The 26,694-nt window shown below is 34.9% G+C and overlaps 1 protein-coding gene across 1 annotated transcript in view; it reads right to left on the bottom strand.

Moving 5' to 3' along the window:
- Window positions 1-1,592: 1,592 nt before the first annotated feature.
- Window positions 1,593-26,694, bottom strand: part of LOC137391308 (signal transducer and activator of transcription 5A-like) — a 45,614-nt gene continuing 20,512 nt past the window's right edge. Inside the window, exons 9-19 of the mRNA XM_068077738.1 lie at window positions 26,243-26,398; window positions 24,665-24,799; window positions 24,225-24,399; window positions 20,647-20,718; window positions 19,940-20,032; window positions 19,548-19,683; window positions 18,648-18,798; window positions 17,900-18,033; window positions 16,832-17,048; window positions 8,341-8,409; window positions 1,593-2,573 (exon numbers count right to left, since the gene is read on the bottom strand). Of these exons, the coding sequence (XP_067933839.1) occupies window positions 2,492-2,573; window positions 8,341-8,409; window positions 16,832-17,048; window positions 17,900-18,033; window positions 18,648-18,798; window positions 19,548-19,683; window positions 19,940-20,032; window positions 20,647-20,718; window positions 24,225-24,399; window positions 24,665-24,799; window positions 26,243-26,398 (1,420 nt within the window). The 3' untranslated portion in view covers window positions 1,593-2,491. The remainder of the gene's footprint in view (window positions 2,574-8,340; window positions 8,410-16,831; window positions 17,049-17,899; window positions 18,034-18,647; window positions 18,799-19,547; window positions 19,684-19,939; window positions 20,033-20,646; window positions 20,719-24,224; window positions 24,400-24,664; window positions 24,800-26,242; window positions 26,399-26,694) is intronic.

The following is a 26,694-nucleotide window of genomic DNA, read 5'->3' on the forward strand; positions in this document are numbered from 1 at the left end:
TTTTAATCTTTCCCCAAGATAGCCAACAAAATATCATCAGCAGATTCAGCTATATTCAGCAAACCCCAAAGACGTGGAAACTGCGAATAAACAACTACAGATTTTCAAATCAATCACCTCTTAGATCAATAAATGCAGGGCATTGCCACCAGTTTTTAAAAACATTTGTATGTAAGTCTTACTCTCTCTAAAGAGCCATCTCTACAGCATTTAAATTTACCTTTTCATAACAGACATCAGAGTGAAGTCGTGTGCCTGCGAGCAGCATGTAGGGTAAAGCATGCGTCTTCACAGCTCTAAATGCTTTTCGTAAAGTAGTTTGCTTTGGTGACCAATACTACGTCTGACAATAGAACTATTGTTCGAGCAGTATTGATCAGGCCAATAAGCTATTATTGTTACTAGCAGCAATCTTGACCTCAGCAATGTTGCTAACAACAAGGGTTACATATTGAAAGAAATTAATTTATTGAGCAATCATAGCCTGAGCACTTATTTGCGTGTTGGGAGGAGGTTGTCAATGAAGGAACATTTGAGTAAATGTGAAAGGTTAGTGTACAAGAAAATGAGAAGGTGTACGTTATACCTTCCCTATTCAGATGCTAGAACTTTAGCTAACTGAAACAATATTCAGTAGTATTATCTAGAGCAAGCTGTAACACGCGTAAGATCCCTGAATTTGAAGAACCTTAGGCATTATACAATTTTACATACACAAATCTTTTGCATAAATTATGTGTACATTTAGGCATATTGAGAAAATATGATGCAACTAGCACAGTAAAGCAGTTATATAATGTGTATATTTTTTTGGCCTGAGCTTTCACTTTATCGTTTATCAGTGATATAGGAAGACAGCCTTACTTTCAAGTCTATGTACCACACAGATAGCCTTGCCTTCAGTTGTCTATATAATACACAGATAGCCTTACCTTCAGTTGTCTATATAGAACACAGATAGCCTTACCTTCAGTTGTCTATATAGAACACAGATAGCCTTACCTTCAGTTGAAAATATAAACACAGATAGCCTTACCTTCAGTTGAAAATATAACACAGATGGCCTTAGTTTCAACAGTCTATATACCACACAGATAGCCTTGCCTTCAACAGTCCGTTATTACAGGTAGGCTATTACACATTTTAGACTCATCAGGTACATTTTTGTGGTAGCTGTATTTACATAACCATCCGTACACTAAGTAAAAACTTATTAAATAGGAAAAACAATACAGATAGCTGCTCACAAGTTATAAGATATGTAGCAGGTTGGTTGTAAGTTGACCTGCTGCTAATATCGATTGACCTACTGCTAGTCAAGGTTGACCTGCTGTTTGTGTAGATTGACCTGCTGTTGATGGACATTCATCTGCTGCAGCGCAGGTTCAGCTAATAGTTATGATTCCTTCTACGATACACAAAAGGCCAAGCACGACACGTCTCCACTAATATTTGATTTCCACAACAAATGGATAGCAAACACAGCACTCGTTAACTCTGCTAATAGACTTAACAATGTAATCACGCAACAGATATACCACTTGTTGACCCTGCAATCAAACTTTAGGAATATTGAATGCTTAATTGCTTGATTTGGTATGGTAAATGCTGTTAATGTGTATTATGACATATATAAAATACTATTACATAACAAGAAAGCACGCATGTCATGATACGCAATACTTCTAGGCTGCAATGTTTGCCAAGATAAAACCTCACTACTCGAAGTTAGAGCACATAATCAATTACATGGGAGTTTGTACAGCGGTAATATTCTAGTAATATAAAATAGACCAGTTGAGGTTGACTTCTCAAGCACTTCTCTCCTTGCAAGATTTTTAACAAAGTTACCTGTACTGGCTGCAGAGCATTGACAGAGCTGAGCAGATCAGCTATAAACAAAAACAGTTAAGAGTAGGGTTGAATTTTGATATAAATGTAAAGCAGCACTGATTTGGAAGGCAATAAAACCTGACTAAGTGTGTTTTCAAAGAAAATAAAATTTCAGAAAAAAACATTCCAGTATAATACTCTCTCTTATACTATTTACAAAACATAAAAAATTTTAAATCGAGTATCTGTACTACTGATAAAAAACCTCGCTCACAAAGATATGCAAGAAATGCTATAATAAAGCATGGCACAAGTGACATAAATGAAAGTAGCAAAATATCGTCAACACCCTGCATATCAAGTGAAATAACAAAATTAACAATACAGAATGTTCCTAGACAAATCTTAAATGATAGCAATAATGAAATTTTTAAAGAAAATAATGAAAGTACCTTGTTACAACAACTTACAGCAATTAAAAGCTGTATATATTACAACACGCGACATATATACATGTTATGGAAAGACAACTCTTACTGACTAGCGTGTATATACACATATACTATATATATGTTACTAATACGTAAAGAGCCTCGAGTAAAAATGTCAAACTTGTTGATATTCGAGGCTAGAAGATCAAGTTGTTAATTTTCTAACACTAAAACCCTTCAAAATCTTCATTCAAAAAGCTTGCTAAGACATCCTCATCGCCGTGCAACTCATAGTCCATATCAATGCCCCTACAACATATACCAGACTAGCGGAATAGGCTTATACTATAACATGTACATTAGATAGCAGCCCCTTTTCAAATAATAAAGAAAGAAGCAAACATCATGAGCTCTAATGAGAGGCGAAAGCAGACAGAGGGAAGTTTGGTATCTAACAGTCATCGAGGTCAACTCTACGTCACTCTATGCCCAGCGGGACATGATGTCCGTTTAACAATTACAAGATACAACTTTGGAAGACAAAACTTTAAAATGATGCAATAAAATTTGGTACATAATCTATCAGTATATAGCTGGTGAGTATCACTGCCTTTATTTTTCTGTAGCAATAAGTTTGGCATCCTAAAACTGTTTTGGGTATTGCTCAGGGTAAATCTGTCTTTGCTCACATGTTGCATTTACAAAAGTACATATGATGAATATACATGTAAGGACCCATGAGCTATGACATGTATAAACCTGTTTAGACACATCAACACGCTTAGGCCAATATCCAGGCAAGTCTGTGAGTACTCCTATGTTGTGTACATGATACTTGTAAAGGATGGTGCTGAATAATAACCAGGATAATATTGGTAGCTTACAAAACTCTACCATGCTTTAATCTAAATACAAGAAGTTGCCTGCACTGTGAATCGCAACTAATCTGGTTATTTTAATATTTGTGAACATATTTTTGGCCAGATTTCAACCATTTTGTGGTCATTTCTTTAAGTTTAAGAAATGAAAGCTATTTTGCAACTTTAAAGATGTAACAACAATCACAGGCCAAGAGGGGCCATTGTTTAAAATGGCCACTCAACTAATCAGCAAGTCGATATCGCAAACCTACATCTGATACAGTTGTATCTAATAATGATATAAATAACAATTGATCTTCAATGTTAGCATTAATCAGACCAGCAGCTCCTTACTCTCAGGATCCTCACTGAAATAAAAGTAATCAGGTCAAGGCCATCTAATGACACGCTTTCTGTGCTACAATATACTGCCTAGAAAATGTTTGTAGCGATAATAAATCAAGAGAATGTTACAATTTTCAAAGTAAAATCATATTTCAAGATTTAAGTAGTAATTGAAGGTGGAGTTGTCTTCTCCAGTCTGCCATCAGTTTAATAATGCATTTAAGGGAATGTGACAACACATTTTTATTGTTATTTTTGCCATAGCTCATATGAACCTAAGCAATGGAAACTGGAATAATTAACCGGTGTCAGTGATTTTGCCAGCCAAAATTGAGAAATTCTGATATTTTTATGTTAATTAGTACTGGAATTAATACAAAAACTGATGATTGATATGCTCAGCTGATAGAATGAAATGTTGCAATAAAAACAACACCATATTTAAATACAGATTTGCATGTTTTTAGCAACAGAAATAAATTGTACTGAACAAGAGTAAAAATTAAAATAATGATTAGTATTTTAGTGTTTATCATTGGGCTAATATTCCGAAATTACAAGCAAGAATTTACAGAAATCAGATAAAAACAATGGTACTGTTAGTCTGTACCCCTCCCTACAGATACCACCACCAGTTCTCAAACTGACTAAAATTTTAAACATGTTGCAACGAGTTTAACAATAAAAGTCATGTCCAAGTCTAACCTGAGTACCCTAATAGGTTGTGTTGAGTCTAACCTAAGTACCCTAATAGGTTGTGTTGAGTCTAACCTACGTACCCTAATAGGTTGTGTTGAGTCTAACCTACGTACCCTAATAGGTTGTGTTGAGTCTAACCTGAGTACCCTAATAGGTTGTGTAGAGTTCCACCTAAGTACCCTAATAAGTTGTGTAGAGCCCCACCTAAGTACCCTAATAAGTTCTGTAGAGTTCCACCCAAGTACCTTAACAAGTCGTGTTGAGTCCTACCTAAGTGCCCTAATAAGTTGTGTAGAGTCCCATCTACATGTACATGTAAGTATCCTAATAATGAATAATTAATTTAGTTCGATGAGTAGGTTTGGGTGAGTTACTTACCGTACTTTTCGGACTATTAACTGCACTCCTATATAAGCCGCATCTGCTTTATTTTCAAAAAAATGATAACAAAACAATACATGGGCCGCAACTTTGTATAGGCAGCAGAACTAAGGACGGTGCTTTTTAACACGGCAGCAACTTTGCTGGTTAAAACGGAACAGTGCCGTTAAGCCCTGTTTCGTTTTTTCTTTCACCGCTAGAGGCGCACTAACTGCAGATTCCGGTTAATGCGCTCTAGCGGTGATAGAAAAATCCACAGAATAGCTGCACCCTTTTATAAGCTGCATGGCTCAAAATATCAGAAAAAAGTTGCGGCTAATAGTCCGAAAAGTATGGTAATTGTTTATTTTAACTTTACAGCACCAGTATAATTGTACTCATAATAGCCAATCAGAATTATATCTCACTAATGTTAGATGTATGAAATCATTTTTCCATTTGAAAATACTAATTTCCTGCGATTGTTGGTGGTAATTCTAGCAACAATCCTATAATGTACAAGTAGTTGTAGCAACAGTGCTGTACTGTAGTTGTAGCAACAGTGCTGTACTGTAGTTGTAGCAACAGTGCTGTACTGTGGTTGTAGCAACAGTGCTGTAGTATGGTTGTAGCAACAGTGCTGTAGTATGATTGTAGCAACAGTACTGTAGTATGGTTGTAGCAACAGTACTGCAGTGTGGTTGTAGCATTGAGCATATGTTATAAAATAGATATCTACAAGGTTTGTAATTGGTTATTTCAAGTTACTAGCTAGTTTCATACCTAATATATTAGTACATCAATAATAGACTTTGGCATAGTTTCTAAGTGGTAGCTGGAGTGGTAGGTAGGACTCCCAATAGCGTGATACGCTTAATTACTTTGAATAGAATTTTGTGTGCTTCTGAACTATTAAAATGGTTTCTGTTGTTAAAGATTATTGCTAATAGCTGCCACATAGTACTGTTTAGCTCAGTTATAAGTGTAATGCATTCAGGTCAGATATTATACACACCTACAACACCTTTTCAAAAACTTATACCGATAGTGAAGGCATTTAAAAAATAACTTTTTATAATCCCACAACCAAACACGAGCGAAGCGATTGTTCGGGAGCTTTATAATAAATGCATATGTGCACATAATTCACGAAAATTATTCATCAACACCGTCGCAAACCCTTGTACCGAAATCTCATCAACAAATTTAACCATTTTTCAATGAAGTCGTTTAAGTATAATAACGATACAAAACACCTATAAACCTATTTAAATATGTTACCAAGTCTTAGAAATTTGTAGAAAATATTCTAAACCTTACTCATCTGATCGGATTATACATAAATAGACAGATTAATTTGGCCTAAAATCGCAAAAAAAAACTTGACGAAACGCCGATAAGGCTGTGTGGCAGAGAGTAGAACCATTAAGTCGTGCGCATTTCACGAGAAAAACGTGCACATTTCACCAGTCTATGGCATTGTCCAATTGCCGAAGGTTTCTGTAATTGACGTAGAAGTACTGAAAAGTAATCGTTTCTTTTTTGCCGATTCTACCGGACTCTGACATTTTGGACACTTATAATGAGTACTTTGGTATTCCAGCTGATGTCCAAAGCAGTGAAAGTAAAGGAAATGACGATGATATTTTTCTAACGATTCTTATAAGATTATTACAATATTTAATTGTAAGAATAATTATTCGATTTTATAAGGTAATTATGAGATTTAGTTATAAGAATAATCATTCGAATTTACAAGATCGAAGTATATAGTGACCGATGGTGTTCAATATGTTACTGTTATTATTTTTCTCAAGATTTTGTTGATGATACTGCGGCTGTGCCCAATATCGCGGTACTGCCAAGCCGTTTTTAATATCTGCAAAACTAAGTAATAGGCCTACCTTATCTTATAGATATACATCTATTTCTATGACAACCAGCTAAAATCTGTTTAGATTTTTAAATTCAGCATAATGTTTTAGATATAAATACAGAAATCTAGATAAATATCACAACTTCTTGATATTGGTTGCTATGACCAATGATATACTGCCCCCCAGCCTGTGTATATTCCACAGCAGCTTGCAATTTTACTTCTAATATTGCATTTCTCCTATTGCAGGGAGAGATATAAACATATAATCTTTTTCTTTCATTATTGCTGTTTGTTGTACATAATAACACCTAGTACATTACAGCTACCATTGCAGTTCTCCTATTGCACTGCAGTGCCATTTGACCGCTAATATGCATTTCTTTTTCCATTATCATTTTGGTCATGGGCTGTATGACAGTGGAATTTCTAGTGTAAGCGGGAACAACTTAAATAAACAGTTTACTACAGCCAAAGCCTGAGATAGCAACTTACTACAGTCAAAGCCTGAGATAGCAACTTACTACAGTCAAAACCAGAAACAGCCAATGAAAAATAATTTGAAAATTTTATATTAAACTAGTTGAATGCCCGGGAATAAACATCTTTGCAAAAAAACTTTTTTTAATTTAACATAATTTATGACAATAGTTACCATTCTAACCTTCAAACTTCATATCATGAGAAAAGTGTTTTGGGCAGGCTAAATAAATTAAGAGAAAAATAAAACTGTAAAGGTTTTCGAACTTTGTCAAACAACTGTAACTTTCAAACTTCATTTCATGCAGAAAATCTTTTGTGCAGGTCAAATAAATTAAGAAAAAAAATTAAACAAATATGAAAGTGTTGAAATGTAAATGTAAAATAATTAGCAAGTAATAGCTAAATTAAGTCTGTTTTGCTATGATTACAATAAAAGATAATTTGGTAATGATACAATTAATACAAACTGAGAAAACAAAATAAAAATCCTGAATATGTTGAATTAATAACAATTCATGCATAGAAGTGTGTGTATAAAAAAGGTTACTGTTCCAGCAGAAGCTATTCATCAAAACTTTGAATAGGATGATACTGGTACCTCCCGTTACTGGTGCAATTGTAAAAATGAGATATCGAACTGTCTTCGTCTGGTACCTTGTTTGACCGAACGGAGAGAGAATGTAGAGGCTATTCCTACTTGAGATAATACAACTGTCAGCGTGAAAAGTATTACCCTTTACCGATTTAGCAATTAAACCTTACGAAAAACTAAAAATATAAGTGTAACGGAACATTTGAAATTGAAACGACACATTTAAAAATTAAAAAATAGGTAATAGTAGCCAAAAAATTAGTTTTTAAACAATTTCAAAAAATAACAAATGCAAAAGGTAATATTAGCTAATAATCAAAAGTGCACATTTAGAGTGTGCGTACGGTATATGATAAGAGCAAGAAAATCTTAAGGACTGTATAGCTCAGTGATTAAATGCATGGTTTGAAATTTGCAGTTGCAATCTCTGTGAGTTCAAATTCAACGAGCGGTGAGCTTTTCATTCCAGGATTTTAATAGCTACAACTGCACAGGCAGACATCTGAACAGACAACGACAAACTCAGATTTAGATAGATGAGCTATGAAGGGCACCAAATTTTTTTGCTCGAATGAAACAACCGATTAGTGGGGTATCCACTTGATGAACCAGAAGGCGACTCACTCATGGAGCAGTACATAACATTAAATATTACATGTGGCTCACAGTCTAGATTACCTCTGGGCAGCCCATGTAACAAGTGTAAGATAAACATATATATTTCATGTAAAAAGCAAGGTAAATGAAATGAAGTAGTGCATCCAAAACCAAATTTGTATTTGTGTTTGCCACTATTATTACCCTGTAAGGAAAGATGATTAATGGTGAAGAACAGGTCTACTATTAATTATTACTACTTACATGGGCTGTGGATTCATAGGTGATGCAGCGTGAGGGAGCTGCTGCGATGGAGGGTTAGGAGCGTTGCAACTGTAAATATAAAGCCAACGCGTTCACCATGAGCAACATACGTACACAGTCTAACAATCTGACCAAGGTATTTATTAAGGTGATTCTTATGCTAAAAGGCTAAAAATAAACTTTGATACAGTAATGTCTATATTACAGCTCACTTTGATACTGTAATGTCTATAATACAGCTTACTTTGATACTGTAATGTCTATATTAAAGCTCACTTTGATACAGTAATGTCTATATTACAGCTCACTTTGATACTGTAATGTCTATATTACAGCTCCCTTTGATACTGTAATGTCTATATTACAGCTCCCTTTGATACTGTGATGTCTATATTACATCTCCCTTTGATACTGTGATGTCTATATTAAAGCTCACTTTGATACTATGTCTATATTACAGCTCACTTTGATACTGTAATGTCTATATTACAGCTCACTTTGATACAGTAATGTCTATATTACAGCTCACTTTGATACTGTAATGTCTATATTACATCTCCCTTTGATACTGTGATGTCTATATTAAAGCTCCCTTTGATACGATGTCTATATTACAGTTCACTTTGATACTGTAATGTCTATATTACAGGTCACTTTGATACTGTAATGTCTATATTACAGTTCACTTTGATACTGTGATGTCTATATTACAGCTCACTTTGATACTGTAATGTCTATATTACAGCTCACTTTGTTACTGTAATGTCTATATTAAAGCTCACTTTGATACTGTAATGTCTATATTAAAGCTCACTTTGATACTGTAATGTCTATATTACAGTTCACTTTGATACTGTAATGTCTATATTAAAGCTCACTTTGATACTGTAATGTCTATATTACAGCTCACTTTGATACTGTGATGTCTATATTACAGCTCACTTTGATACTGTAATGTCTATATTACAGCTCGCTTTGATACTGTGATGTCTATATTACAGTTCACTTTGATACTGTAATGTCTATATTACAGCTCACTTTGATACTGTGATGTCTATATTAAAGCTCACTTTGATACTGTGATGTCTATATTAAAGCTCACTTTGATACTGTAATGTCTATATTACAGCTCACTTTGATACTGTGATGTCTATATTAAAGCTCACTTTGATACTGTGATGTCTATATTAAAGCTCACTTTGATACTGTAATGTCTATATTACAGCTCACTTCGATACTGTGATGTCTATATTACAGCTCACTTCGATACTGTGATGTCTATATTACAGCTCACTTCGATACTGTAATGTCTATATTAAAGCTCACTTTGATACTGTAATGTCTATATTAAAGCTCACTTTGATACTGTGATGTCTATATTACAGCTCACTTTGATACTGTGATGTCTATATTGCAGTTCACTTTGATACTGTAATGTCTATATTAAAGCTCACTTTGATACTGTAATGTCTATATTACAGCTCACTTCGATACTGTGATGTCTATATTACAGCTCACTTTGATACTGTGATGTCTATATTACAGCTCACTTCGATACTGTAATGTCTATATTAAAGCTCACTTTGATACTGTAATGTCTATATTACAGCTCACTTCGATACTGTGATGTCTATATTACAGCTCACTTCGATACTGTAATGTCTATATTAAAGCTCACTTTGATACTGTAATGTCTATATTAAAGCTCACTTTGATACTGTGATGTCTATATTACAGCTCACTTTGATACTGTGATGTCTATATTGCAGTTCACTTTGATACTGTAATGTCTATATTAAAGCTCACTTTGATACTGTAATGTCTATATTACAGCTCACTTTGATACTGCGATGTCTATATTACAGCTCGCTTTGATACTGTAATGTCTATATTAAAGCTCACTTTGATACTGTAATGTATATATTACAGCTCACTTTGATACTGTAATGTCTATATTGCAGTTCACTTTGATACTGTAATGTCTATATTAAAGCTCACTTTGATACTGTAATGTCTATATTAAAGCTCACTTTGATACTGTGATGTCTATATTACAGCTCACTTTGATACTGTGATGTCTATATTGCAGTTCACTTTGATACTGTAATGTCTATATTAAAGCTCACTTTGATACTGTAATGTCTATATTACAGCTCGCTTTGATACTGTAATGTCTATATTAAAGCTCACTTTGATACTGTAATGTATATATTACAGCTCCCTTTGATACTATGTCTATATTACAGTTCACTTTGATACTGTAATGTCTATATTAAAGCTCACTTTGATACTGTAATGTCTATATTACAGTTCACTTTGATACTGTAATGTCTATATTAAAGCTCACTTTGATACTGTAATGTATATATTACAGCTCACTTTGATACTGTAATGTCTATATTGCAGTTCACTTTGATACTGTAATGTCTATATTACAGTTCACTTTGATACTGTAATGTCTATATTACAGTTCACTTTGATACTGTAATGTCTATATTAAAGCTCACTTTGATACTGTGATGTCTATATTAAAGCTCACTTTGATACTGTGATGTCTATATTACAGCTCTCTTTGATACTGTAATGTCTATATTACAGCTCCCTTTGATACTGTGATGTCTATATTACAGTTCACTTTGTTACAGTAATGTCTATATTACAGCTCACTTTGATACTGTAATGTCTATATTACAGCTCACTTCGATACTGTGATGTCTATATTAAAGCTCACTTTGATACTGCGATGTCTATATTACAGCTCACTTCGATACTGTAATGTCTATATTACAGTTCACTTTGTTACAGTAATGTCTATATTACAGCTCACTTTGTTACAGTAATGTCTATATTACAGCTCACTTTGATACTGTGATGTCTATATTAAAGCTCACTTTGATACTGTGATGTCTATATTACAGCTCACTTCGATACTGTAATGTCTATATTAAAGCTCACTTTGATACTGTAATGTCTATATTAAAGCTCACTTTGATACTGTGATGTCTATATTACAGCTCACTTTGATACTGTGATGTCTATATTACAGCTCACTTTGATACTGTGATGTCTATATTACAGGTCACTTTGATACTGTAATGTCTATATTGCAGTTCACTTTGATACTGTAATGTCTATATTAAAGCTCACTTTGATACTGTAATGTCTATATTACAGCTCCCTTTGATACTGTGATGTCTATAATACAGCTCCCTTTAATACTGTGATATCTATAATACAGCTCCCTTTGATTATGTCCCTTTGATTATGTCTATATTACAGTTCACTTTGTTACAGTAATGTCTATATTAAAGCTCACTTTGATACTGTAATGTCTATATTAAAGCTCACTTTGATACTGTAATGTCTATATTAAAGCTCCCTTTGATACTATGTCTATATTACAGCTCGCTTTGTTACAGTAATGTCTATAATACAGCTCACTTTGATACTGTAATGTATATATTACAGCTCACTTTGATACTGTAATGTCTATATTACAGCTCACTTTGATACTGTGATGTCTATAATACAGCTCACTTTGATACTGTAATGTCTATATTACAGCTCACTTTGTTACAGTAATGTCTATATTACAGCTCACTTTGATACTGTGATGTCTATATTAAAGCTCACTTTGATACTGTGATGTCTATATTACAGCTCACTTCGATACTGTAATGTCTATATTAAAGCTCACTTTGATACTGTAATGTCTATATTAAAGCTCACTTTGATACTGTGATGTCTATATTACAGCTCACTTTGATACTGTGATGTCTATATTACAGCTCACTTTGATACTGTGATGTCTATATTACAGGTCACTTTGATACTGTAATGTCTATATTGCAGTTCACTTTGATACTGTAATGTCTATATTAAAGCTCACTTTGATACTGTAATGTCTATATTACAGTTCACTTTGATACTGTGATGTCTATATTAAAGCTCACTTTGATACTGTGATGTATATATTGCAGCTCACTTTGATACTGTAATGTCTATATTAAAGCTCACTTTGATACTGTAATGTCTATATTACAGCTCCCTTTGATACTGTGATGTCTATATTACAGTTCACTTTGTTACAGTAATGTCTATATTACAGCTCACTTTGATACTGTGATGTCTATATTAAAGCTCACTTTGATACTGCGATGTCTATATTAAAGCTCACTTTGATACTGTGTCTATATTACAGCTCTCTTTGATACTGTAATGTCTATATTAAAGCTCACTTTGATACTGTGATGTCTATATTACAGCTCCCTTTGATACTGTGATGTCTATATTACAGCTCACTTCGATACTGTAATGTCTATATTACAGTTCACTTTGTTACAGTAATGTCTATATTACAGCTCACTTTGTTACAGTAATGTCTATATTACAGCTCACTTTGATACTGTGATGTCTATATTAAAGCTCACTTTGATACTGTGATGTCTATATTACAGCTCACTTCGATACTGTAATGTCTATATTAAAGCTCACTTTGATACTGTGATGTCTATATTACAGCTCACTTTGATACTGTGATGTCTATATTACAGCTCACTTTGATACTGTGATGTCTATATTACAGGTCACTTTGATACTGTAATGTCTATATTGCAGTTCACTTTGATACTGTAATGTCTATATTAAAGCTCACTTTGATACTGTAATGTCTATAATACAGCTCACTTTGATACTGTAATGTCTATATTACAGCTCCCTTTGATACTGTGATGTCTATAATACAGCTCCCTTTAATACTGTGATATCTATAATACAGCTCCCTTTGATTATGTCCCTTTGATTATGTCTATATTACAGTTCACTTTGTTACAGTAATGTCTATATTAAAGCTCACTTTGATACTGTAATGTCTATATTAAAGCTCACTTTGATACTGTAATGTCTATATTAAAGCTCCCTTTGATACTATGTCTATATTACAGCTCGCTTTGTTACAGTAATGTCTATAATACAGCTCACTTTGATACTGTAATGTATATATTACAGCTCACTTTGATACTGTAATGTCTATATTACAGCTCACTTTGATACTGTGATGTCTATAATACAGCTCACTTTGATACTGTAATGTCTATATTACAGCTCACTTTGATACTGTAATGTCTATAATACAGCTTACTTTGATACTGTAATGTCTATATTAAAGCTCACTTTGATACTGTAATGTCTATATTACAGCTCACTTCGATACTGTGATGTCTATATTACAGCTCACTTTGATACTGTAATGTCTATATTACAGCTCACTTCGATACTGTGATGTCTATATTACAGCTCACTTTGATACTGTAATGTCTATATTACAGCTCACTTTGATACTGTAATGTCTATATTACAGCTCACTTCGATACTGTGATGTCTATATTACAGCTCACTTTGATACTGTAATGTCTATAATACAGCTTACTTTGATACTGTAATGTCTATATTAAAGCTCACTTTGATACTGTAATGTCTATATTACAGCTCACTTCGATACTGTGATGTCTATATTACAGCTCACTTTGATACTGTAATGTCTATATTACAGCTCACTTTGATACTGTAATGTCTATAATACAGCTTACTTTGATACTGTAATGTCTATATTAAAGCTCACTTTGATACTGTAATGTCTATATTACAGCTCACTTCGATACTGTGATGTCTATATTACAGCTCACTTTGATACTGTAATGTCTATATTAAAGCTCACTTTGATACTGTAATGTCTATATTACAGCTCACTTCGATACTGTGATGTCTATATTACAGCTCACTTTGATACTGTAATGTCTATATTACAGCTCACTTTGATACTGTAATGTCTATATTAAAGCTCACTTTGATACTGTGATGTCTATATTACAGCTCACTTTGATACTGTAATGTCTATATTAAAGCTCACTTTGATACTGTGATGTCTATATTACAGCTCACTTCGATACTGTGATGTCTATATTACAGGTTTGAAATATTAACTGATCTGTCGACATTATGACTAATTCTATATAAGATATATCTATCTATTTATATATATATATAAATTTCAAAGTTTGTTGTCAGTCGGCGTCGTCATTGTCTGTCTTTTGGAACAAAAAGCTCGCTTCGTGCTGGATTTGAACTCACGAAGATTGCAACCTCAAGTTGCAATTCCATCACTCTTATCATATACTGTATACCATTTTTTCGATTGAACACGCTAGATGACGTGTTAATTGACACACTGCAACGGGTTACGATGCCCTTGTTATAGAATATTAGTTACGATGCCCTTGTTATAGAATATTTTTCGCCCAACTTTATGAAACTCGATGCTTTTTCGTTATTAGGGCGAATTTGTTTTTCACCATATGATATCAACAAAAATTTATCTCGAAATTAAAATTGGGCAGTGGTTGTACTGATTATTGATAAAATTGCCAATGTGCCACTTGCCAAAATCTCTCTAATAATGCATAAAAGAGGTGTTAAGCGTTAAGCTGTGTAAGTTATAGTGAAAATGAATCCGAAAACAGATACATGTACATGTAGTTGATAAAATCTTAGCCGATGACAAATTGGAAGTTTAGTTTCGTAAATTACATTCTAAAACTTAGCTTTGAGTACGTTTTTGTAAGCTAGATCCATTTAAGCGAAATTCAACTTTCATGTTATATATGTCTCAAAGGTAAGAACTCCTTGCGGTGGATACTGCACGTAGTACACTGTAATGTTACATTATTTTTCTTGCAGATCGTAACCATTAAATACACTAAAGTTACTGTATAGTGATCTTCAATTAGATCTATTTAAAACATCTTTGGTTGTATGAATATTGCCTACTTTTAATATAATGTTCCCTTTAATATGGATATAGCATATTAATATGCGCAATTACCTTTTCTCAACAGACGAGTATTGAGTCCGTTACACACGTGTTACACAAAAGTTAATTACAGTGCTCGCTTTGCGTATTAGCTTACATATCTTTCCTTTGAATTCAACAACCTTCTGATTCATGATTGATTTCCCATTTTAAAACAAACATACCGTAGTTACAGTAGGTCTACTATTTTACTGTACTATTGTGTAAGGTTATAATTATCAGTTATTTCTCTTATATAAGTTATGTTATTTTTTATATTCAATAAATAATTATTACATTTATAAAGTTCGTATTAATTTATAGGTTTAGAATATAAGTTTGTAAAGTTCGTTTTATTATAATTATTATTTCAGAGTTGCATTTTTTTAAACATAATTTGAATATAGTTTGAATTTTATGAACGTTAAGTTTAAACAATGTTAATTTTCCTATCCCTGTTATTATCACTTAGCTGGTTTCCAATCGTCCTTTATTATTAATTTATCATCTAACCATTTTTGTCAGACATTGTCCTAATAACAGTGTCCTAATATAATTGTCCTAATAACATTGTCCTAATAACATTTCAATTACAAAATACTTCCATATTTAGTTAGTATTTATTTTAAATTGATCTGTTAAATACATGTATTCTGAAAAGTTACACATAATCTAATGCCTCCAAAGAAAAGAGCATGCAATCATTCACCTCTTAGGTCATGTGGTAATGATATGGATATGTCTATAAATATTCAAATCTATAAATAAACAGCTTCATATAAAAGTTAAAATACTAAATGCTGTATGTGTTAAACAAAAATAATTTTCTGTACAAAAACTTTTTTATTACCCGAGCAACGCCGGGTATTCAACTAGTTTATATATAAATCTCAGTGTCTGTCTGTCTGTTGTTCACTGTCCAGTTATAGCGATAAAGTTTTAGTAATAAAGTATTAGCAATGAAAAATTATTTCACATTTACATTTAAACACCTTTACAGTTGTTTCAATTTTTCTCTTACTTTATTTGAACTGTAAAAACACTTTTTTCATGATATGAAGTTTAAAAGTTAGAATGGTAGCTGTTGTTATATGTTATAGCTGTTGTTATATGTTATAGCTGTTGTTATATGTTATAGCTGTTGTTATATGTTATAGCTGTTGTTATATGTTATAGCTGTTGTTATATGTTGAATAAAAATAAATTTTCTGTGCAAGGACTTTTTGCACAGCATTGCCTGTGCCCAGCGTTGCCTGTGCCCAGCATTGCACAGGCAATGCTGGGCATTCAGCTAGTGGCTTAATATTTACTCGTCGCTATACATAGAATTATGTAGTGTGTTTATTGTTAATAGACATGTTAATTGCCAGGACATCCACTAAGCATTACACTGAGTTATCCATCAAATATGTAATGATTGTGTACACAATTATATTGTATGCACTATGAGCAGTTATGTTTTGTATAAGACGTGTAATCTAAAATAGTCTATCAATATATGCCACATAGAATATCCAAGTGTTACATATAGAACAATTTTGTTATGAGTGTTTTGTAATGTAATGCAATGTAAGTTGTAAATGTTTCACATGAAATACTTTGTTCCATATGACTCAGTCAAGTACAACAGGATTAAAGACTTACATTTGAGTAATGAGGACGTGTTGTTGGTACTCTCCAGGTAATGTCATATCCTCAGCACTGCTAGACCAGTATTTACCAAATGCAGTCTCTTTTGGAATTTGAGGATACAAGTATTGCAGAAATTTAATGTCTTTTATTCGATCAGCCAGACTTCGAACACGGAAGTCCTTGTCAGTAAATGGCTTTATATTGCAGACAGCAATATCATCGACAGTGCCTGTCATAAACAGTTATGTCAAGCTAGAAACGCAGCTATATGCAATAAGCAACATAATTAGCAAGTTCCTATCTCAATCCCCTTTGCTTCATTTTGTTTCATCTAACTATAAACTGAGGATACAGACACACAAGCGAATAAGACCAAGGATAGATTAGATGGAGAGCAAAGCAAACAGAAGAACTATAATTGTCTATAATTATATCTAAAACCCTGTCGATAATTATATCTACTACTGTCTATAACTATGTCTATAACTGAATCTGCAACCTCATCTATAATTTTGTCTACAGCTTCTGTCTATAATTCTATTTCAACTTATTGAATATCTAAATCATACAATGACAAGGCTTTAGCAGCAACTTCATGCGCAACAAAATCTGTTAAACCTTCAAAAGGTTTTAGGTCGTGTGGACAGAGAATATCGTAATGTGATGTCACAAATCAATGTACAAAATTACCTTCCTAATGTTTTCTACAAGTTTTTAAGTCGAGAACACTAGTGAAAACACAATTGTGACTGATCAATTCCTTCTATTTATATTCCTCTTTATATTTCACTTTACTGAGGAGTGTGCAGGATACCAACATTGCGCTAGCCATGTCAGTATCCTTATTATCACCATTTCTGTTGATTGAAATGCCTTACTCCTTTGGAGAAGTACAGACATGAACATACGAATTCATACCAGGCAGCCAGAAGCAAGAGCAACAAATAGCATCACAGAATAGAACAGAGGAAGCCCAGAGCTAGCAAAATGATAAAAGATCACATGTAGGTAGGAAGAACAACTACTCGGAGGACATGTGAGAAGCAAACCAGTAGAAGACAAAGAAAGGGAACTGCTCACCAGGCTTTAAGCACTTGTAGACAATGCTGATTCCCCCAAGCTCTGAGTCACTGAATCTCAACAGGAATGTGCCAAGCGGAGCTGTTAAGAGCAAGTCATGTGCCATGGGTTTGCTCACAAAGCCAAGGATAAGACTACAACATTTCATAAACAGCTGGGGTCTACTGTTACCAAAGATCTGCATGTCAATCATAACAGTTATTACAGACATTAGCTGAAGATTGGTTCTAACAGTAACTTCAAAGCTTAACTTTTCACTAAGCCATACAGAGTGTCGTGTGACCAGTCCGTATCGTGACACCATATCAGGTGTCATGTGACCTTGGAGAATACCATGTGACAATACAAAGTACAGCATAATCGTACAGTGTCACACAGTGATACAGTGTTGTGTAGACATAGTGTTCTGTGGTCTTACACAGCGCCATGTGGTCATACAGAGTGCCTGGTGGTCATACAGAATGTTCTATATTCATACAGAGTGCCTGGTGGTCACACATAGTGTCCCTGTGGTCATACAGAGTGCCCTGTAGTCATACAGAATGTCCTGTGGTCATACAGAGTTCTCTGTGGTCATACAGAGTGTCTCTGTAGTCATACAGCATGTCCCTGTGGTCATACAGAGTGTTTCTGTGGTCATACAGAGTGTCCCTGTGGCCATACAGAGTGTCAATGTGATCATAGGAAGTATCATGTGGTCATACAGAGTGTCCTGTAGTCATACAGAACTATGTTGCAGCTTACTCACTCATCAACCCAAGGTTCCTTAAAGTGTTCCCTTGTCAACTTCTGTACCAGGTAGAACCACTCCCAAAGGGGTGAGTGATATTGACCAGGATTTTCCTTGTGGAACTGTGATCTTGTAACGACGTTATTTGAAAAATCAGCAGATGAGTCCCCTGAAGATAATGGTCAATAGTAAGAGTGATTTCCTGATGTCTGGACAACAATTTCCAAAAACTATGGCTACAGACTGTAGAAGATGCTCTCGTTTAACAGTTATCAGTAAATATTTTGCGTGCACAATCCTTTGGAGATCGAGTATAATGTCTACCTAACTTACTGCAAAGAGAAGCTGCGTGTGTTTTTTAAGAGCATTGTTACACAAACAATGGCTTGATGATCTTGGCTAGACATGTCTCAGTACAGCAATTGAGCATGTCTCCAGTCATCCAGGTTTTCTTGCTGATGAACATGTCTCAGTCTAGCAGCAAGAAAACCTCAATGACTGGAAACATGCTCAATCCCAGAGAGCAAACATTTGGGTTTGTAACGAAGGAAGAATGAGGCTTTCCAACTATGCTGAGATTAATATAGTTATTGATAGCATAGCCATATACTAAGAATTTTATCATATGGTGTTGGACACAATAACTGTAATATGAGTGGTAGTGTCACCATTTTATTACAAAAGCCTTCGAGGATAGCCTTCCGTCACATATAAAGCTTGTCGCACCTATTTATAAAAAGAACTGCGAAACAAGACAACTTTTGTAGACCAACAGTTTGATCTGGCCATAGCAATGCTACCTGTGTGAACAGGAACGAATTCAGGATACAGCCAATAAGTTGTTAATGACAAAGCCAGGTTACATTATCTTTAGATTGAGAAAGACTCAATGGAGAGTATAGTATGGTCATCACCTACCAAAGAGCTTGGCGCCTATATAATGCATTTGCTCAAAGGAAAGGCCTTTGCCAGTTTTCAAGTGAAACCAGGACGATAGCAACGATGAAAGTTCACTCCATTTGACGTGATCAGGCACAACAAATGGTACTCGCCCCTGAAATGCAATTTGGTGGCAATAGAGCATATGGGATATGCAATAGCAAGCAGACTTGAAGTAGCAACTAACTAACCATAGTGAATAAGAAACCATAGTGAGTGACTAACGGTGAAGAGTGACTAACAATAGAAAGTGACTAACAGTAGCGAGTGACTAACAGTAATGAGTGACTACAGCAGCAAAACAAGAATCAGAAGTATTAAGCTAGCAACTCGCTTTGAGAACCGGTAGAAGACAATGTAGACTAGCTTACCGGACTAGAAAACGCATTGTCCCAAAGTATAGTTGCCTGCGCCTGGCACTCCTGGTTACCATGCACAGTCACCACAATTGGCAAGGACATTGTCTACAAGGATTGAAAATATGAAATATGTAAGAATCTATGTAGGTGAGAGGTCATTATTGCTGTCTGCAAGCACTCAGTACGATAGTTTATGCCAATTGATTTAATCCGAAGAAAGGTACTACAAGCACATGCTAATTATATGAGAAAAGAACTTGGGCTAGTGTTGCTGAAAACTTCAATGCACTGTATTGGTGAGCTAGAGGCACCTGTTGGCACCTGCTTCGTGATGAAGAAAGGAATGCTCTGCAGAATACAGATGCGTTAAGTTTGTTGATAACATAGGCCGTCATAGGGGGTCAAAGCATGCATAAACATGGAGAATGGATGTTTGCCAATTATTTAAATTTGACCAACATTAGTTATTTAGTCAACAACATTTCACCAATATTTAGCAGGAAGGGTTTGCCGGACTGTTGCAGCTCTGTAGCTCAACTAAGAGTACAACGAGGGGGGGGAGCAAGTACAAGTATTCTATCAGGATTAATACCTCCGCAGACGGACCAACTTACATCGAAATGACCTTGAGTTAACTTACACGTGCTGAACATACGTGCGCTGTGCTTAAGTCTGCTGAACTTAAGTGAGCTGAACTAGAATCCACTTAAGTTACTTACCCAAGTCTCATACTTTATATTTGCTTGAATTTTAGCATGGAAGAGGATGCAAAATTTCTCTTCGGCAACGAGCTGAATAAAATACAGTAAAAAAACACAATAGATAGAGAGTTGATAGAGCGGGCTAGTAGAGCCATTTACTAAAGTACAAGTCTGCCCTGTACAATATAGTGCCCTTATAACTATTCCTGTTTGTCTTTGCAATAAACATAAAATAGAACTGCATGCTCTATACATTATACCTTAAATAATATTCTCATGTATAGGCTGCACCTGTGGACCAAAGATTTTGTTTTAAAGTTTTGGGTGCGGCTTATAAATGCGTCTAAAAATTATATCTGTAAACTCCTCACTACGGTCAGGGTTTAAGTACTGTCCCGTGAGGAACTTAACGGTGCATATAATGAAAATGTAAGCAAAAAAAATTATTTAAGATATTAATAAATTTAAATAAGATAACATATACAGTCAAACATGGATAACTCGCCCTCGGATAGTTCAAACACATGGTTAACTCGAACGGTTTCTTTGGTCCATTCCAACGTAATGATAAATTGCTTTAGATAACTCGACCTCAACTCTGTTAACTCGAACAGTTTTTTGCCCAACGGCTACCGAGACGGTTGTTTATCGCTTTAGAAAATCACTTTATTCCAAGCCCTAGAGGTAAACCTCAACTTTTCGTAATTCAGAGGCGTCGTTATTACCACCATCGGCAAAGAATTTTTGTCAATGACTTTTCTAAAGGTTTGGTGAAATTTGATTTTTACCAAACATCCGCTTAGGGATCGCCCTTCGGAAGCAAGGAAAAGTGAGGTAACCTTCGCATAAACTTCAAAAAAATCGGCAAAATGGATCTTGGTTAAAACGCTCTAAAGAAAAAGATGTCTTTTCTTCTGAGCATTTCAACAACAATCAAGTTTTGCCAATTTTAATCTAAAAAACGTCCTGGCAATAACATCACCTCAAGCAACAAACCAATCTCAAGTGATAGAAAAATCTCTATACTTTTTGATAAAAAGTTTTAAACTTTACATTAGAAGCATTTAATTTGAAACAAGCTATTTATGCTTTTGATTTATATTATAGTTTGTATATGTACATGTATCTACTAATAAATAGATAAATACAACTCTGATAACTTGAACGCTCTGATAACTCGAACTTTTTCGCTCGGTCCCGTGAAGTTTGAGTTATCCATGTTTGACTGTATATAAGATGAGATGTTCTATGATAATAGGCTAAATTAGATGCATTAAATGTGTTAAATGAATTGAAAAACAGCAAGTGCAGCTTATAGCACTGGGGTGTATATCTAAAACTTGTACACTCTGGGCGTATATCTAAAACTTATACACTCTGGGGCGTATATCTAAAACTTATACACTCTGGGGCGTATATCTAAAACTTATACACTCTGGGGCGTATATCTAAAACTTATACACTCTGGGCGTATATCTAAAACTTATACACTCTGGGCGTATATCTAAAACTTGTACACTCTGGGCGTATATCTAAAACTTATACACTCTGGGGCGTATATCTAAAACTTGTACACTCTGGGGCGTATATCTAAAACTTGTACACTCTGGGTGTATATCTAAAACTTATACACTCTGGGGCGTATATCTAAAACTTATACACTCTGGGGCGTATATCTAAAACTTGTACACTCTGGGCGTATATCTAAAACTTATACACGCTGGGGCGTATATCTAAAACTTATACACTCTGGGGCGTATATCTAAAACTTGTACACTCTGGGGCGTATATCTAAAACTTGTACACTCTGGGTGTATATCTAAAACTTATACACTCTGGGGCGTATATCTAAAACTTATACACTCTGGGGCGTATATCTAAAACTTGTACACTCTGGGCGTATATCTAAAACTTATACACGCTGGGGCGTATATCTAAAACTTATACACTCTGGGCGTATATCTAAAACTTGTACACTCTGGGCGTATATCTAAAACTTATACACGCTGGGGCGTATATCTAAAACTTATACACTCTGGGCGTATATCTAAAACTTATACACTCTGGGGCGTATATCTAAAACTTATACACTCTGGGGCGTATATCTAAAACTTATACACTCTGGGCGTATATCTAAAACTTATACACTCTGGGCGTATATCTAAAACTTATACACTCTGGGCGTATATCTAAAACTTATACACTCTGGGCGTATATCTAAAACTTATACACTCTGGGGCGTATATCTAAAACTTATACACTCTGGGGCGTATATCTAAAACTTATACACTCTGGGCGTATATCTAAAACTTGTACACTTTGGGCGTATATCTAAAACTTGTACACTCTGGGCGTATATCTAAAACTTATACACTCTGGGCGTATATCTAAAACTTATACACTCTGAGCGTATATCTAAAACTTGTACACTCTGGGGCGTATATCTAAAACTTGTACACTCTGGGCGTATATCTAAAACTTATACACTCTGGGCGCATATCTAAAACTTATACACTCTGGGCGTATATCTAAAACTTGTACACTCTGGGCGTATATATAAAACTTATACACTCTGGGCGTATATCTAAAACTTATACACTCTGGGCGTATATCTAAAACTTATACACTCTGGGGCGTATATCTAAAACTTGTACACTCTGGGCGTATATCTAAAACTTATACACTCTGGGTGCATATCTAAAACTTATACACTCTGGGCGTATATCTAAAACTTGTACACTCTGGGCGTATATATAAAACTTATACACTCTGGGCGTATATCTAAAACTTATACACTCTGGGCGTATATCTAAAACTTATACACTCTGGGGCGTATATCTAAAACTTATACACTCTGGGCGTATATCTAAAACTTGTACACTCTGGGCGTATATCTAAAACTTATACACTCTGGGCGTATATCTAAAACTTATACACTCTAGGCGTATATCTAAAACTTATACACTCTGGGCGTATATCTAAAACTTGTACACTCTGGGCGTATATCTAAAACTTATACACTCTGGGCGTATATCTAAAACTTATACACTCTGGGCGTATATCTAAAACTTGTACACTCTGGGCGTATATCTAAAACTTATACACTCTGGGCGTATATCTAAAACTTATACACTCTGGGCGTATATCTAAAACTTATACACTCTGGGCGTATATCTAAAACTTATACACTCTGGGCGTATATCTAAAACTCAACAAACAATCATCAAAGTTTGGGGTGCGACGTATACATGGTGGGAGCAATACCTGAGGATTTACGGTAATATACGATGTCATACGAGTAATATACGAGCCATGTATAAATATAGACTGTATATCATATATGAATACAGACCGGATATCATATATGAATATAGACGGTATATCATATATGAATATAGACGGTATATCATATATGAATATAGACCGGATATCATATACGAATAAAGACTATCTATCATATATAAAAAGAGACTATATATCATATTAGCAGACAGCTATAATTGGCATACAAACAGAAAGGATAATATATAATAAGCTAGTGTGATATCTCTACTTTTCACACCTCCCTGTTTCTCAATGAGCTCTCTACAACTCACCTCCTGACCCTTACGGTCAGCCCGTTTTATGCGCTTCAGCTGCATATTTCTGAAAGTGACTGACATCTGACCCTGAGAATACTCCATGGTTCCTTTGTTATTGAGGATGTCTCCAGCATTTTCCATCGCTTCGGGCAGACATTTTTCAGCTGCTATCCTCCTAGCCTGAGGTTCACTAAAACGCAGCTTGTAGAGATAAATTGGAACAAAAGCTTAGCAGAGAGCCTCACATTCTCATAAGAACCCAGAAAAACCAGCATCAGCTCATCGCCTACCAATAGCAGTGCACTTAACAGTGAGTCATATATGGCAACAGGTAGGCCAACAGGTAGGCCAACAGGCAACCATATACATGTATACTCATCTGCCACCAGAATTAAACACGTACTTTTCCACAAATTGGAGCAATAACGTAGGTATGCCAGCAGCATATGTCCTACCTGATAATAGATGCCTGCACAGTTGGCATGCTCATGAATACATTTAGCTTGTCTCCTACAAGCAGTCGAACTGTAGCTGTGAATCTGGCATCCTTCCGGACTACCTGAGGTGGCTGACGATCAATAACAAAAGAACTAAAAACCAAAATCCCTGTATAAGCTATCAGATGGCAAGAGGTGCCACATATTTACCAACTTGATTCAAACACATTAAAAAAACATAGAAATGCTGAAACTGTAATCTACTGAGCTAGGAGAAGGTAATTGGAAAGAGACAGACTGATGCTGGTAAGGATGAAAGAGTCGGACAATACTGCTCGTCATTCCGGTTGAAATCGTCACTCAAGACACAGAAATTCCTAACATAGTCGCAAGTCTATTCAAATTAAATATATAGTCAGTACTGCGAAACCAACAAATATGAAGCTAGCCCATTAAAAACGCACTTATGTATTATTAATGGACACTTTTACAGTTTGTGTGGTCCAACTATTTATAACTCTTGGAGCTGAATTCTCCGCAGTCATATGAATTCTGCAATATGACTGCTAGTGAGGTAGGTCCTTGCATTAATAATAGCTCTAAAAATAATAAAATGCACTCACTTAAAAAAAACACATGATGCCAACAAAAACACAAGTTACAACTGAAAGGAAGTGGTAGAAACACAAGTAATGCCAACAACGCCATATCAAATATTGCTCCAAAAACACAAGTTACAGCTGAAAGGAAGTGGTAGAAACACAAATAATGCCAACAACGCCATATCAAATATTGCTCAAAAAACACAAGTTACAGCTGAAAGGAAGTGGTAGAAACACAAATAATGTCGACAACGCCATATCAAATATTACTCCAAAAACACAACTTACAGCTGAAAGGAAGTGGTAGAAACACAAATAATGCCAACAACGCCATATCAAATATTGCTCCAAAAACACAAGTTACAGCTGAAAGGAAGTGGTAGAAACACAAATAATGCCAACAACGCCATATCAAATATTGCTCAAAAAACACAAGTTACAGCTGAAAGGAAGTGGTAGAAACACAAATAATGCCAACAACGCCATATCAAATATTGCTCCAAAAACACAAGTTACAGCTGAAAGGAAGTGGTAGAAACACAAATAATGTCGACAACGCCATATCAAATATTACTCCAAAAACACAAGTTACAGCTGAAAGGAAGTGGTAGAAACACAAATAATGCCGACAACGCCATATCAAATATTACTCCAAAAACACAAGTTACAGCTGAAAGGAAGTGGTAGAAACACAAATAATGCCAACAACGCCATATCAAATATTGCTCCAAAAACACAAGTTACAGCTGAAAGGAAGTGGTAGAAACACAAATAATGCCAACAACGCCATATCAAATATTGCTCCAAAAACACAAGTTACAGCTGAAAGGAAGTGGTAGAAACACAAATAATGCCAACAACGCCATATCAAATATTGCTCCAAATATAATATATCAGCTAAAGGTAGCTGGTAGAGTAAAATGAAAAGCTCAATAATCTTACAGGAGATCTGTAAGCGGTATAGCGTGTGACTGACTGAGACAGAGATGCTTACTTGAGAAGCAGTACATTCAGCAGTGCCCGCAGTTCCATATCTAGCTCACTGATGACCATTTTATCTTCTTTCTTTGAGTGTATCTCCTCCTCCAACATCTGAAGCTTCATCACTTGCTGCTTGCAGTCATTCAAGAGACCAGCAAACTCTTCACACCTGCCATAGATGTCACAGCTTACTGTGCCATGGCAAGTAAACTAGATACACTTATTCTAAATGGATAAAGAAGACTTGGCCTGTTCATGTGTGAAATGAAAGACTAACAGAAGCGTGTCTGATAAGTTAATCTGGCAACTTTGAGGGGTATTTACTAGGTCATGGAGCTCACTCGAACTACTTTAAACAATGCTGAACATTTCAAAAATACACTCCACACGAGACACAACCAGCTGATATGGCTGCACCTCCTTGTCAAAACTTAATGCAAAATGAGTATTTACTGATTAGACGAA

The sequence above is a fragment of the Watersipora subatra genome, chromosome 3, assembly GCF_963576615.1.
Source record: "Watersipora subatra chromosome 3, tzWatSuba1.1, whole genome shotgun sequence".
Lineage (NCBI taxonomy): Eukaryota > Metazoa > Bryozoa > Gymnolaemata > Cheilostomatida > Watersiporidae > Watersipora > Watersipora subatra.